This window comes from Gadus morhua, chromosome 14, assembly GCF_902167405.1.
Source record: "Gadus morhua chromosome 14, gadMor3.0, whole genome shotgun sequence".
Taxonomy (NCBI): Eukaryota; Metazoa; Chordata; class Actinopteri; order Gadiformes; family Gadidae; genus Gadus; species Gadus morhua.
Genome location: NC_044061.1, coordinates 1,021,001 through 1,037,071, shown reverse-complemented (window position 1 = coordinate 1,037,071; position 16,071 = coordinate 1,021,001). Strand labels below are relative to the sequence as shown.

The following is a 16,071-nucleotide window of genomic DNA, read 5'->3' as shown; positions in this document are numbered from 1 at the left end:
AGGTGAAAGTGGGCTCTTGAATTAATGATGAAGCCTTGTTAGAATTAGATTGTGACTTCTAACGACCTACTTAGTCGTCATTTGTTACCTGAATCGAATGAGGCATTTGTCAGCTAATGTAAGCTAAATGAGAACGAATAATGTCAAACCTTTTAAAAAACAAAAAGGCGTTTATCATTTTAACCGTTGAAAGAAAATATGAATATATGAATTAAATAAAGTTCAGAGTATTTTTCCTCATTGTTCTGATTCGTATGTCGCTGTGGGAGCCTTTTGAACAATATTCCAAATGAATCAATAAGTGTTGTTTGTAGGAAGATAAATGTCAAGTCTAACTGATCACACCTTCCTGTGAGAATTGTCTTTCCTCATGAAAGGCTACGGATGTTGGAGTGATGTTTCTTTGTTTTCTGCTCCTTACATCGTGTTTGACAAACTGATGTTGATGCTAATGTCAGGCTGGACGTTAAAGGACAATACGGTGATCAAACCAACGTTGCTGCCTCGCCTAGCTGCACTAAAACATTGGTTACAAATAAAATCTGTCAAAAATAGTTCCCTGTACCACCTGCCAGGAATGTGAACTAAGGCAACATAGCACTCTCGGAATCAATGTGCGTCAGTCAGGGTAGAGTTTGTGGACAACATAACTGTGAATCGCAATACAAGTGCAATACAACATTTCCAATCACAACAACCAAAGTGCTATATTTCTATTGTTTACATTCGTGGCACGAACACACAACGTCCTCCGAGCCGATTCGGCACCTCGAAGAGAATTTGGTCTCACATCTTTTACATAAGGAGAAACAGGGAGACCGGTTGGGTCAACCAGTCATGTCCTTCAAACGTAAATGTTCTAATTAAAAGGAGCAAATGTTTGGAGGATCCCAGAAGAGCTCTGGCCAGCTGTCTCTGAGCTAACGAGACCTCGTGCTGAGGGGTGGTAATGAGTTTCATGGCAGAACAAGAAACCTTCGCTCACATCGTCAGGGGACAAAAGTCACCGCGTTCACAGAGTACAGGGAGTATATATAATACATACATATATATGTATAGATAGTACATAAGCACTGCAACTCAAAGGCCCCTTACCACTGAACCGATTAAGAGTCCTATGAATAAATGCTTCATTTGGGCTGAATGTCTGACTGCTGAACAGCACTCTGCACTGCAGGGAAACACTAATGCTGTGTTGATGGGAGAAATAAGAGTTTCAAGGTAATCCATTGACAAAATATGAATTGGAATAGATTTTGGGTTTTAAACATTGACGCCACCACCACTTTCTAACCCATAACCATTTTAACCCCAAAAGCATGAACATGGACTGTGTTTGGTCTGTTCAAAGGGGAAGAATGTAACAAAGCAAAGACTTAACCAGGCTCTGTGTGTGTGTGTGTGTGTGTGTGTGTGTGTGTGTGTGTGTGTGTGTGTGTGTGTGTGTGTGTGTGTGTGTGTGTGTGTGTGTGTGTGTGTGTGTGTGTCTGTTACATTGTGTTCCCTGTGCGTGTGTGTACGTGTGCATGTGTTCCTGTGTGTTACACTGTATTGTGTTCAGTGTTTGTGCGTGTGTGTTTGTGTGTGTGTTTTGCACTGTATTGTGTTCAGTGTGTGTGTGTGTGTGTTTGTGTGTGTGTTTTGCACTGTGTGTGTGTGTTCAGTGCGAGGGATTCTCTCTCCGGCACTGCCTCCTCTCAGGGCGTTTTAATTAAGTGGCGCAGAACAGCGCCCGGGAGGAGCTCGCTAGGTAATGAGCGGCGGCCGCTGACAGGTGACAGAGCTGCTTAGCGCTGAGCAGACGCTGGGAGGTCAGCGGCGTCTCACCGTGGCCTGCTGCTTCTCCTCCCGCTCCCGCGCCTCCTCCAGCTGCTTCTGCAGCGCGGCCTGGAGGCTCTTCATCTCCTTCCTGCACGGCCCAGAGAGGGGGGAGGGGGAGGGGGAGGAGGGGGAGGAGGGAGGAGGAGGAGGGAGGGAGAGGGAGGAGGGGGAGGAGGGGGAGGAGGGAGGAGGAGGAGGGAGGGGGAGGAGGGAGAGGGGGAGGAGGGAGGGGAGGGAGGGGGAGGAGGGGGAGGAGGGGGGAGGGAGGAGGGAGAGGACGGAGGAAGGGAGGGAGGGAGAGGAGGGGGGAGGTAGAGGAGGGGGAGGAGGGAAGGGGAGGAGGGAGAGGAGGAGGGAGGGGGAGGAGGAGGAGGGAGGGAGGGAGGGAGGGGGAGGAAGGGAGGGGAGGAGGGGGAGGAGGAGAGGAGACAAGGTTTAAACCCAGCAGGAGCTCCTTGTCCTCGTCGTTGGCAGAAAGTAGACTGAATGTCTGTCAAATGTGATTTGTGTTTGTGTTGTGTTTGATGGGTGAACTGGGAGGTGTTTGATGGGTGAACTGGTCTGTGTTTGATTTGTGAACTGGGAGGTGTTTGAGGGGTGAACTGGTAGCTGTGATGTAGCTGAGCTTAGAATGAAACGTTGTTTATACTGAACAATGGAATGTCATTCTAAAGCGGCTTGAAAGTGTGTTGATGTTCTGACATACGGCAAAACCACACACACACACACACACACACACACACACACACACACACACACACACACACACACACACACACACACACACACACACACACACACACACACACACACACACACACACGGGGGTCGTAGGGGTGCTGCAGCTCTTATTAAGGCGCTGGCGTACGCGTGTGAACAACACACTCACTGATGAACCTACAGGCCGAATACTTTAGGAGGTAATGTATGCATGTGATGTGATGGCTAGTAGGTAGCGTGCTATTTCCCCCGTTAGCACTGAAACCTACATGTAAACCAGAGTCCGTAGTGTCCCATGAATGATCAACCAAATCGCAGTTTGATTACTGAAACAGTGAGCTCTTCCCATTTCAATCATCCCACGGCCCCGTCGGGGGTACCGTGACCACGGCCCCGTCGGGGGTACCGTGACCACAGAGCTCGGAGCAGCGCGAGCACATCGGCCGTGTCCTGCCCAGCCGACTGTGCAGTCAGGCTGATGTCATGAATCAATGCAGCCACACTGGGTGGCTCAGGGTGGGATTTGACTAGAGTGTGGTCATGCACTTCAATGTTCTACATGCCAGAGACCTGTCCCCTGGAAGCAGCCCAGCGACCTCCGCTGCACCACTCCACCCCCCACACTCACTTTATATTCTGCTCCGCCACGGAAAAAGAAGTGAATCCATTTTTTAGAAAGGTTAAAACCACCCAAACAAAGGAAAACAGGGCGCAGAAGGTGAAATCCAAAGGCAAATATTCCTATTTTAGCGTTATGCCAGTCACTGCTGGGTATGAGGTTCGTGTGTGGAGGGAATGGTCCAGACGTCAGTAGGATAAAGCCGTGCTGAAATGTCTCTGACTGCTGCACGTCCTCAGCACATACTACACGCTAAATAACAAAGTTTGGAGCAAACTCATTTTTAGAGGGTTATGGAATTACAGTTGTCTAAAAAGAACTTTTCACAATGAATCACGTTTCCTATGATGAAGGAGCAGCCTAATTACAGCCGACAGCAGCGAGGTGGGGCCGTATTAATAACACAATAGATTGCTGTATTCCAGTGCAGGTAGTGATGGCTCGGCACCATTCTGCAGCCTTCCCATGTTTCTGGGCCTGACGCGTCAGACCTGTCGCCCGCTTTTGATGGGCTATTGATTCGTTTTAAAAGATGGTGACCACGAGGGGCAACGTTCAGACGGCGTGAACGCCGCTAACGTCCCCTCGGCGTCGTTCAGGAACGTTCAGGAACGTTAAGGAACGCTGAGGAACATTCAGGAGCGTTCAGGAACATTCAAGAACGTTAAGGAACGTTCAGGAACGTTAGGCAAGGGGCTAAAATCCACACTGCTCTACTGCGCTGCGTTAGTGAGTTAAAGGGGCGTAAGTGAGTTAAAGGTGACAGGGGTTAGTGAGTGACAGGGGTTAGTGAGTGACAGGGGTTAGTGAGTGACAGGGGTTAGTGAGTGACAGGGGTTAGTGAGTGACAGGGGTTAGTGAGTGACAGGGGTTAGTGAGTTACAGGGTTAGTGAGTTACACGGTTAGTGAGTTACAGGGTTAGTGAGTTACACGGTTAGTGAGTTACAGGGTTAGTGAGTTACAGGGTTAGTGAGTTACAGGGTTAGTGAGTGACAGGGGTTAGTGAGTGACAGGGGTTAGTGAGTGACAGGGGTTAATGAGTGACAGGGGTTAGTGAGTGACAGGGGTTAGTGAGTGACAGGGGTTAGTGAGTTACACGGTTAGTGATTGATAGGGGTTTGGTAGCAGTGGGGGGTCAGTAGTCATACCGCTGCTTGCTGCTGAGCTCCAGAACACGCTGGATCGCCTGCTTGGCCACCGGGTCCTCGCCTTTCAGGACCTGGAACAGAGGAGGAGGTTCTTTAGAGGTTGACACCAGAAGAACACGTGGTGAACAGAGGAGGAGGTTCTTTAGAGGTTGACACCAGAAGAACACGTGGTGAACAGAGGAGGAGGTTCTTTAGAGGTTCATACCAGAAGAACACGTGGTGAACAGAGGAGGAGGTTCTTTAGAGGTTCATACCAGAAGAACACGTGGTGAACAGAGGAGGACGTTCTTTAGAGGTTTATACCAGAAGAACACGTGGTGAACAGAGGAGGAGGTTCTTTAGAGGTTCATACCAGAAGAACACGTGGTGAACAGAGGAGGAGGTTCTTTAGAGGTTGATACCAGAAGAACACGTGGTGAACAGAGGAGGACGTTCTTTAGAGGTTCATACCAGAAGAACACGTGGTGATGAGAACACTGCATGAAGGATTAAAGCTGCTCTGATCTGTTCTTTTGCAGACCATCCTTTGCTTTGATAAAGTGTGCTCTGATTGAGTCTCGAGGTTCTCATACAGTCGTCCCCGTAGCGATGGCTAGCCGTCAGCAGACGTATGAGAGCCATGAAACTCAATCACAACACAACTGAATCAGAACAAAGTGGGGCGTGCTAAAAGTGCTGACTGCAGATTGAGTCAGACAAAGTTAGGTCATAAGTAAATCCTATTCTGCTCAGATTCAATGTACAATGGAGGACTTCTTCCTACAAAGTTTGTGAAATAGTAATATCAGCAACATTGAAAACATCAAACGATTCTGCACCAAAGATTAACAAATTAACCCACATATTCAGTGCTAAAGGAAATATCTTTCAACAACACACAAACCAATAATATGAACTGCAGATGTTACCCCCTCTGGTGTAAAATTGCCCTCAAAGGAAAATCTTCTACGAAAACCTGACGACAAAAATAAAGAATGATCACTTTGATGCTTCTTTTAATCCATCTGTGCTGAATATGCAAAGGTCTCTTGGGGAACTTCCTCTACATGTTCACAAACAATTAGTAAGTTCCTTTAAATTAATGCTTCTTTATCATGCAGTGACCTAGAAAAGTCCTATAATAAAATAAGACAGGCTCTGTCAGTCCCTATATCGCTCATAATAAGGGCTCTTGACATATCCCACTGTGGAACCCATCCCCAGTTTGGGAATTGGATTTTACCGGACATCACATCTTGATCACAGTTTGACCTGCATCGTCTCTCTCTGTCGGCAGCTCAACTGTGTAGTGCAACTTGTTTTGGTTTCAAATACAAACAGCGGTTATCAGCAGTTATGGGATATGGGTGACAACCTTTGGTTTGCAATTGCAGTTTCTCCAACGTTACCAATTCCAAACTGTTTTGATGTTGGGGGCTGGATGGAGCATTAGGTCAGGCTTCAGAGACCCCCTGTCCATGGTCCCAATACCAGCCACTGTCCCACTTATGCCTTTTGGAGATCAACATTTTGATCCAAAAGATAATTGGATGATTTGCCACCCAAATCATTTTTGCGTAGCCAAAAGGAGATGTCAGGGTACAGAGGTCGACGTTCTTTGAGATTGACCTAGGCATCAAAATCAGTCAACAATTCTGATGAAGAAAATTTATCAGATTATTAAAATCCATTCCTGAATAGTCCATAGGACTCCCTTGATACCAGCGGCTATATGATGTCCTATAGACGCGGGATACATAATTTAGACCTAAATACTTACTTAAATTAAACCCATTAAACAGCCATAAATATTAACTGGATTGTTTTTCAATCATGTTAATACCACCTATGTACACTATTTAAAAGATTTAATATTTTATTGGACATAACTTGACAGCATTTTATCATCAGCAGTAGTAACATTTGTTCACAAAATTCACAATACATTACTTGATGCGCTCACCCTGAATAGGATGTGTGTGTCTCTTATTACAAAGTCCACTTTGTTGTAACTCCATCCATCCTTCCTTCACTCCATGGAGTGATGGATGATGAGCATACTCTAAGATCCTTCTCCAAATGCGACCGAGCCCTGCTCTTAGTCCTTATTGCGGTGGAGAATGAAGACTCACAGGGGTCAGTGGTATGAAAGGGAAACCATGTTGGAATGGCCTCTGCAGTTAGGTTCAGAAAACTCACGTGAGAGGTGGTGCCTGAAGTCCCTAACCGCCCCTAACCCGGCTGAAGGCCCTTCAAAGTCCTCTCACAGGTCCTCTCTGCCTCACCATTCAGGCCACTTGCTGCAACTGGGGCAAGGAACCCACAGCCACTGTTTGACGAGGATCTGAGCTGGGGGAGCATGTCCATGACTCTGCATTGTGTCCTTCTCCATAGCTCTGTTTTCTTCCTGGAGGCAGTGTATTTGTCGCTGACTTTCAGGATGGCTGCATCGTCCTTGGTTAGAGGCTGTTGAGGTTGTTTAGGCGGTTGAATACGTCTGCAAGATCTGCTTATTTGGCTACACACTCGGTTGGAAAAATGTCTTCTCAGATCAGATCTGACATCTCACTGCGTGGCTCAAACAGCCGCTGCAGAACGTGACCACGAGAGAGCCATCCCACTTCAGTGTGATATAGCAGCGTGTCACGCCTAGCCTTCCTCTCCCGACAAAATAGTCCCAACAAACGACGGCAGTGCCCTTGACTTTACAGAATGAACTGCGACCCCAGCTGTGCTGAAACAGAGGGCAGGGACCTTGCCTTTGGACGTGAGCACCTGCCGATGCAGCATGCGGTACGAGCCGTTCCCTTTGGGTTGACCCCGGTACCCGTCCATAACCCCCTGCCCTCGGCCCGTCATCACCGCGGGTCATTCGTGTCAAGGACCACACATCTCTCCCAGTTCATTCCGGCATTCGTCAGGAAAGAATCCAGCAGTCTGATATTTCCTAACCCTCTGTCCTGTCAGCTGCCTCCATCAGAACAGAAAGTCCTCCAAAAGGTCCCCTCCCACGGAGAGCGAACCAAAACAATCACCTGAGCCTTTCCTCATCACGCTGCCGCTTGAGAATGGTCCTGCTTTCACTTTAGTAGCTCCCTCTGTCTAGAAACATGACTTATTGTGCAATAGAGCATGGCGTTTTAGTTTAATGTGCCTTTGAGACACCAAAAAACAATCTTCTTTCCTTTCTCTGGAGTTGTGGCGAGGTTCACCTTCAGTGTTTTCTGGCGGGCGTATTCCTCTCTCTTTCAATAAGTGAGTGTTGCCTTTACATCACGGGTCCTTTGTAATCAGATGCCACTATGGCTTGGCTGGCTCACGGCTTTGTTTGCTAGAACCTGATGACAAATGGCGCATTAGGTTGTCCCATTGCTGTTTTCAATAAAATCCAACTCAATATTACTGTTGTCATATTTTTCTCAATTTACCTACTTTGGTCTTAGTGTCACTTGACAATATTGAATGACTCCTATATTTATCCAACTCACCACTGTCGCCACCTGGCCTGCTGTCGGATAAGCCAAATAGAGCAACTCAAAGACATGGTCATTGTGAAAAAGAGTTTCCTTGACGCACAATGTTTTTGGTAAAAAGCATATTTTTACTTAAAACAAACAATAAAAAAAAAAACGGCCCAACCGTCGAGTCAATTGCACCACTCAAGCCTCCCTCCAGTCTAGAATTCTTCACCTCTTAAGGAGCACCAGAATGAGTGTGGCTCAATTAGCCTATGAGCCACAGCTGCAGACTACTACGGCTAACAGCCAGACAGGCATATGTGCATCTTTTAAAACATGGATTTACTCTGTGAAGATTCCATTCACATCTTCACAGTCATGGAGACTTGAGTGAGGTAATGCATTGAATTTATATAGCGCTTTTTCCTAGACACTCAAAGACGCTTTTACATTGAAGGGGGGGACCTCACTCACCACCACCAGTGTGTAGCACCCACTAGGGGTGATGCACGGCAGCCAATCTGCGCCAGAACGCTCACCACACACCAGCTCGAGGTGGAGGGTGAGGGAATTAAGGAGTCAGCCAATTATACAATTATACAGGGGGATGATTAGGGGGCCAGATTGAATGAGCCTGGTTGGGCCAGGACACCGGGGGAACCCCTACTCTTTGCGATAAGTGCCCTGGGATCTTTTATGACCTCAGTGAGTCAGGACCTCGGTTTTACGTCTCCTCCGAAGGACGGAAAAATGATTCAGGAGGTGAATGATTCATGATAGATTGACTTCAAGTATCACAATCATAATCATAATGAAGTTATATTGGTCAAAAGCTAGTGTATGAGAATAATGGACACAATAGAGTTGTTTAATTGGCTCAATGGCCTCCATCTATAGATATGCACTCTTGAATGATAAAGCACAATTTTATATTTTATAGGAAATCCTTTTGAGGACCCTGTTTTACTTTTCTATTGGAGGTCCTTCACACCAGCAGGCTTATTGAACCAACTGGGAACTGGCTGGTTGGTTGAACCGGTTGACAACGGAAGGACAGTGAAATCCCTGAAAATCTTTTCTTGTTTTTCTGTCTGTATTTTTGACAAATGGTTCATATCTGACCATCTTAAGTCCAAACTGTACCATGTGGACATTGAAGTCTTACTCTCCTGTAGCTTACTCATTTAGAACGGGGTCACCATAGCAGAACCTGAGCAGTAGTCAGTGTAGCCAACGTTGCTCATCCATCACACTGTGCCCTAAACCACTCGACAACATACTAAAATCATCTCATGTTGCAAACAGATTGTACGTTTTTAGTGATCAGAAAACGGTTTGTTATGTAGAAATGTTTTTTCAATATTAAACCTTGGTCACATAACAGGACGCGTTCCACGGTCGCTGACTGGCCCAACTTTCCCGGCGGAGGTCATATATAGTGACTAGAAAAAATCATCTAATGCCACGCGTTTATAGATTCAATCACTACTACAACCGCTCACACAAAGTAACGGCAGTGTATCCTATTGTACATAGAGGTTTTTGATGTATGAATCCGCAGTGCACTTTAAGTGTATGTGATTTATATTTCAGTACTCGGTCGCCCCCGTGCTATTCAACTATGTACGGAGTGAAATGTTTTATGGCCGAAGGGTATAAACTAACTGTAAGGGAAATGCTGATGTGGAAGAAAGAGAGGAGGGGGTGGGGGGGGTTATCTCAGTACAGTTGGAGTATTGTTGTTCCTCACACTACCATCCCAAGAGACTACATTTCACACAATGCACTTTTATAGCAGCTCAGAATAGATGCAAAACAACCCTGAGATGCAAAGCCAAAACATAGCTGTTCCCCGACCACCGACCACAAACAGAATGTGACTCGGCAGGATAAGGGCTTCAGCATATGGCCTCCTAACTGCAGAGAGAGCAGCTCACCTCACCCACCCGTCCCTCACAGACTCCATCTTAACATTATCCAGAATTTTTCTATATCTGCATATCTGTTTTTTTCCCCTATATTGATGTAGCGCATCAATGTTGATTTGTTATAACAAAGATGTTGCACCCCTGGAAAGAAAACGGATTGGGCATCTAGAAGGGTGTAGAACACACACACACATAGAACGCACACACGTAGAACACACACACAGGTAGAACACACACACACATAGAACACACACACACACACACGTAGAACACACACACGTACAGCACACACACGTGGAACACACACACACGTAAAGAACACACGCGTGGAACACACACGTGGAACACACACACACATAGAGTACACACTCGTAGAACAACAAGCGTAGAACACAAACACGTGGAAGACACACACGTGGAACACATACACACAGGTGGAACAAACACAGGTGGAACACACAAAGCCTGGAGGGGGGGGGGGGGGGGGGGCATGGAGCCCTGGAGGGGAGAGACTACAAAGACAGCCTGGGAGGAGATGGAGAGGGAGGGGGGGGGAGGAGGGGGGAGGAGGGGGGAGGGGAGGAGGGGAAGAGGGTGCTGCTTGCTGATGGGTGCAAGTAGCACCCATCAGCTTTAAAATAGCCTAAACTTTATGCTCTCTGTGTATAGATCAGGCTCCAGGACAACCGTATGACAGCCTGCATGAAGAGAAGCAGAAATGGTCCACCCCCCCCCCCCCCCCCCCCCCCCCCGTCTGATGACAAACCAATATATTTTCCGCGGGAAACCCTGTTGTCGTTAAATTTAAATAGACTTCTTTATAATCCAGTAGAAAACATTCAGAGCATAGAGAGCATAACACAATCAAAAACTGAGTAGATTGAATATCGGCCTATACTTTGTTTAATAAAAGGCATCTTGTGAAGGACAGAGATGCCTTTCTTTACTCATATATTTATTTATTTCACAGTTGCGCTAAACACAATGTGTATGTTATTGTAACAGACAGGGCTTTTTGTTCTTCCAGATCTCTCAGATGTGATGCATTGAGCTGAAGCCAGAGGAGCAAAGAGCAGGAGAAGGGCTTACAGAGCGGCCCTGCTCCACTGCTCTGCATTCCCCTCAGACTCAGAGTGCCTGAGTGTGTACCCCAACCTGGCTCCCAGAGTGCCTGCTAACCAAGATGGAATCCATTTGAGTTATTCTGCATGTGATCGGAGCTGTAACGACTGATGCGGTTTTAAACAAGGGCCGAGCTGGGGTTGGTCTGTTGTCACGGTGATGCCTCCTCTCCCTGGGGTCCGTCCACCCCTCGATGCACCCTCACATCTCTGATACGGGGAGGGGCTGCCAGCGGGCCTCTGCATATTCATGAGTTATAATGAGGATCTGAAGTGCTGCAGGTGAGGTGTAGAGCAAGACAGAAATGTAGACAACAATGATGGGATGAACTTCTGGGGATTCTCTGGTGTAAAGGATCTGCCCTCAGCCCACTGGCTGTTCCTTCTTTTGAGCCTGGTTGGAGTGTTTGAGAAAAAGAAAAAGGAAAAAGAAAGTAAAGTAAAGAGTCACCGACCTGCAGGTTGCCTTTTATGCTGTCGAGCTCCTTTGATGTCTTCGAGAGCTGCTGCAGGATGCCGCTCCGTTCACTGAACACCTCCTTCAGCTTCTTCTGCAGCCCCTCATAGCCTTGTCTGGGAACAGAGACAGGGGGGGAGAGTTACGGGAGATTTAGAGACCAATCCAACGTCAGCCCAGTGTCCAGGAGAGAAATCACTCTTTATTGGCACCTTGGCAGAATGAGGTTTGTTAAAATGGATTAAAAGGTGGAGTTGTGGGGGCTCGAGGGACGAGGATGGAGGAAAATGAATATCTGCTAAACACAGTCCTTGAGTTGAAAGATTAAACACCTGCATCGCCCTTAAATGGGCCAATCAAAAGGCTGCAGAGATGAGGTACTCTGGAACCAAGGACTGCTGCGACCCTTTCACTTGAATATTCATACCACTCAATTATGCCATTATTGCATTTTGACCCGTCAATAGAAGGTGAGAATATATTACGCTCTAGTATTTTTATTTGAAAGCTTTAGTTGGAGTATTTCCAATGTTCTTCTGAAGATAATAATAATAATAATAATAATACATTTAATTTAGAGGCGCCTTTCAAGACACCCAAGGTCACCTTACAGAGTATATAGTCATCATACATCACTTAAAAAAAAACAAGAAATTGTGGAAAAAAATAAATAAATAAATAAACATGATAAATAAAAAATAAAAATAAATAAAACAAAAACAAGACAAAACAAAACAAACAAACAATCACGTTAGACGTTGTGTGCGAGTTTGAACAGGTGAGTTTTGAGTTGTGTGTGTGTGTGTGTGTGTGTGTAAGATGCTGTAGCTGCTCTGATGGCCACTAGCTCCACCTCTCCTCAAACCATCTCACCAGTTCACATTTCCCTTCTCTCTGCAGCGATCCGATCAGTGCGGGCTGGGGTGTAGGTTCATGACGAACCAGGAGCATCGTCGTCTTATTAAAACAAGCGATGGCAGCACCATCGTGTAGCACTGTAGTCATCTTCTAAATAGACTGAATAACTGCGTAGAAAGATTACAGAGATCTGCAAAGAAAGCTTTTCTAAGAGAATATGTGTTTGCTTCCCTTACAACCAGATTCGACATGAGCCAAAAGAGTGGTTCCCTATAGTATTTCCTCTACTCTAACTCTCAGCCTCTCTCCTCCAGTAACGCTCATTTGCAGAACACTGTTCCGGTTGTTCCGTTGTGAGAGAGAACACCAGGAAACGAGGTTCAGAAACCTGTGGTTAACGCATAATTATTAACACAGAGCCAGAGCTCTGCACGGCCGACAGGGAATGACTGACCTTATAGAGCGCTGGAGCGTCCCACACTATCACTGTGTCAGATTTATCTCCTAAGAAAGAGACAGTGAGGCCCGACCCGGTTCATTATCCCTGCACTGTTCCCTATATGATGCTCTCTCTGAGATCAACTTCCAAGGGACCCCATTAGATTCCAACAGGAAGAATGAATCTGGTTCCAGCATTCCCACTATGACTCAAATCACATCCCAAACAAAGGCACCTCTCCGTCTCGCGTTCCACTTGAAGCTCTGAGACGCGTGCGGCGGGAGCCATGTGGCTCCCAGGATGCACCTGGCTTTGATGCTGCGGAGTAAACATGCCAGTAATGATCAAGAGGCAATCGAAGGCAGAAATACATCTTAAAAAAAGTATGGATGAGGAAATGATAACAATGAATAAGCCTCTGTGCTCGGTGGGGGGGCTTGTTAAAAACCAAAACAGACTTTGTTTCCCCACAGCTAATTAGGAATAGTTTCATTGAAAATAATCCCAAAACAAAATCAGTCACTCAATTTTGATATCAGACTCACTTTCTGCATCCAACCTCAGCCCAAAGCCCCCGTCTGCGTCAGGGCCGACACTAAATTATCTTGCATTCTGGTTTCCAAAATAGACTCGTCCTATCAGAAGAGTTGAAGGAATCCCCCTGCTGTGCTTTGCTCCTCATAATCAATGTGATCATATTTCTTTTTTTGGGTCAAGCTATTAATTTGATCCAGAATTTGCCCTAAAGTACGTCCTCTGCTACAATTCAAATCAGAAGGAAATTGAGTGAGGAAGAGCCTTCGCTATGTTGGGTTCAGCCTGCCTGATTCTCTCTGTCAAACAAACAAATGTTCTCTTTCCATAGATTGTAAATCTGTGAGCCACAACCTGGACTCTGCATCCTTCACAGTCTGCACATCGCGGCACGGATCAGCACTGCAACAAATAAATCAGCACCAAAAACCAGCACTAGGGATTGAATGAATAACACATAAAACAGCATATTGAGGACACAGGCCATATGGCGCTGGAGAGACATGGAGGATCACACATGGAGGCCGAGGGAGGTACGGCGTACTCCGTGGGTTCATGCATTAGTCAACGTTACAGACCTTTCTCTAGGCGGGCCTGAATTAGCTTTAGAATTCATGGCCCACTGACACGAAAACAGCTTCATCAAGGGACTTGGACACATAAAGATGGTTTGGTTTGTACTTAAAAGTGAATCTTGTGTTTCAGCTTGAATTTCAACTAAAACTAAACTAAAAAGAATGAACTGGGATGAGTGTTCTAGGAAGGAGGGGGACACACATCCAGGGTTCCACCAGTCATAGTTCGGAGCGGAGGAGAAGGTTCCCAGAAGGATTGGGCGGAGGGAAAACATTTGACATCAGTTGTTTTCCAACTGAGGGTTTTATTTTAGCTACAGTAAAACCTTGGTATAGATGTTATGGTCTCGCTGGCTCTTTGAAGCATGTCTCTGTTGAAGTGGTCCCAGCTCCACCACCACCACAAACACACAGACCGTAACCAGCAGTGATCAGATAATGGGAGGTGTCAGCGGGCGTTTATTAGTTATTAATAGAAAGGCCTCTGTGCCTCTTTAGCCCCGGAGCAAGACGTCATTTATGGATCTGAATCCTGGGGACAAACACGCCTCTGGCCTTGGAGTTATATTGGCCCTCTGAGCTCTATAAAACAGACCACAGAGTAATAGAGAAGAGCTGAGGCAAAGTAGTAGAGGGTGGAGGTGGTGGTGGGGCTGGTGGGGCTGGGGAGGTTGGGGAGCATCAAAGCCATCCACTAAGAAATGTAAGCGAAGGTGAGGCTATGGCACTCTGCCTCTCTTCTCGTCGAGAGCTGCCAGAACCTCTGATTCACTGTTGGAAGGGCTGTTCTGGAGGAAGTGGAGTGGTGAACTGAACTAGAACTGGTGCAGATCGTCTGGTGTTAACTACCTACCCACAAGAACCAGTGGGACTGATGCAGATAGTCTGGTGATGGCGACCTCACCACCAGAACCAGTGGGACTGGTGGTGTAAGAATGGCAGGTAATGTGCGGTCACTTCCCTCCATGTGGGAGGTCAGGACATTTATCAGTTGGATCATTTATTAGACCCAGTATCTAAAGCAATGTAGAGAATGAACATTTACGTCATTAAGTGTTTTTATTTTTACTTCCCTCCAACAGTTTTTTGCTACAACACGACACGAGTAAGTGGAAACTAAGTGATAACCTTTGTACAATCCCAAGGCTGCAACAACACAGTAAATACCGAGACATTCTCCGTTATAGAATCAGCATTTGGCAGAAAGGCTGAACAATTAGTTTGTACTTGTTTGTAAAAACAACATTTTCCAACAAAAACATGGTAATGTGCAGCTTATGCAGTGTGAATCTCTTTTCACTCCTCTCTAAAGAGCCATCATTTTGTCAATACTTATACACAATCGGCGAACAACAAAGCACCCTGTCCTGCACTAAACAACAGCCTCGCTCAGATGTAATTCAACAGAATAAGTCATGTTCCCATGATGTAACATTAGAATCTGTGTTAAGAAGCATCCCCTGCTGGTGCAGCAGTAAAGAGCAGGTGGAAGGCTGCAGAGTGGTGCAACACACATGACACTAGAATAGATAATACAGATGATAATAAAGTGTGTTTGATTATACTCTTTTAGGATTTCTCGCATCCCTACTGGTCATAAAGTTATCATGTTCCTGACTGTAGGTGGGCCTTTATCACTGGATATTATTAAACAAAAATGAAGTCATTTGTGCATACCCTACCAGCAGACTGAAGCGTGAAAACGTGTGTATCAGCCATTGTATATATTACGATCAGATATTGGTTTATGTGGCATTTCCAATTTCAGGGTTAATTAATTATGCCATTAGGAGGGTTCAAATTGTTTTAATAAGGCGGAAGGCCCAAGGCTTGTCAGAAATTAATATATTCCTCTCACAGAGCATGACCACCACGGACACCTGCTATGAAAATCAATCCGTCATGTTTACAAAGTGCTGTCTTGTACAAACATCAGACGCCCCAGGAAAAATAATTGCCCGCGTGTCAATCTGATAAGTGACCCCAGATCCCCTTGATGGTTCTGAGGGGGGCCTGATGAGAGAGAGGGCCATGAGTCGGCTCGTTCGTCAGACGCAGGTCATGAAGGCATGCATGTCCCCCAGCTAGGGGACGTCCAGAACTCCAGAACATTCCCATGCTGATACTCCTTCAAACGATGCTGTTATACGTGTTAGGAAGTATTTACAAGGTGCATGTTCAGTCGATTGTGACATCAAATATAAACATTATATGTATTAGGTTCATTCATTGATATAAAAACACATATTTAGATATAGGAAAAAGAGGAATCATGGATTGGTGCAATAAACAGACGATGAAGGTAGAGGAAGATGAATAGTTTCCTTGCGTCGCGACTAAACTCATAATTGGTCCGTCTTAGTGATAGATTCTATGAAATCACAATCCTCCCGCTTTCACACGCCGTGCTCAC

General features: G+C 46.0%; 1 protein-coding gene across 2 annotated transcripts in view; it reads right to left on the bottom strand.

Annotated features, from left to right (window-relative positions):
• The window catches only part of luzp2 (leucine zipper protein 2), a 111,163-nt gene that overhangs the window by 50,062 nt on the left and 45,030 nt on the right, over positions 1-16,071 (bottom strand). For both annotated transcript variants that reach the window (XM_030377870.1, XM_030377869.1), the window contains exons 2-4: positions 11,251-11,368; positions 4,310-4,380; positions 1,828-1,909 (exon numbers count right to left, since the gene is read on the bottom strand). In XM_030377870.1, coding sequence (XP_030233730.1) covers positions 1,828-1,909; positions 4,310-4,380; positions 11,251-11,368 — 271 coding nt within the window. The remainder of the gene's footprint in view (positions 1-1,827; positions 1,910-4,309; positions 4,381-11,250; positions 11,369-16,071) is intronic.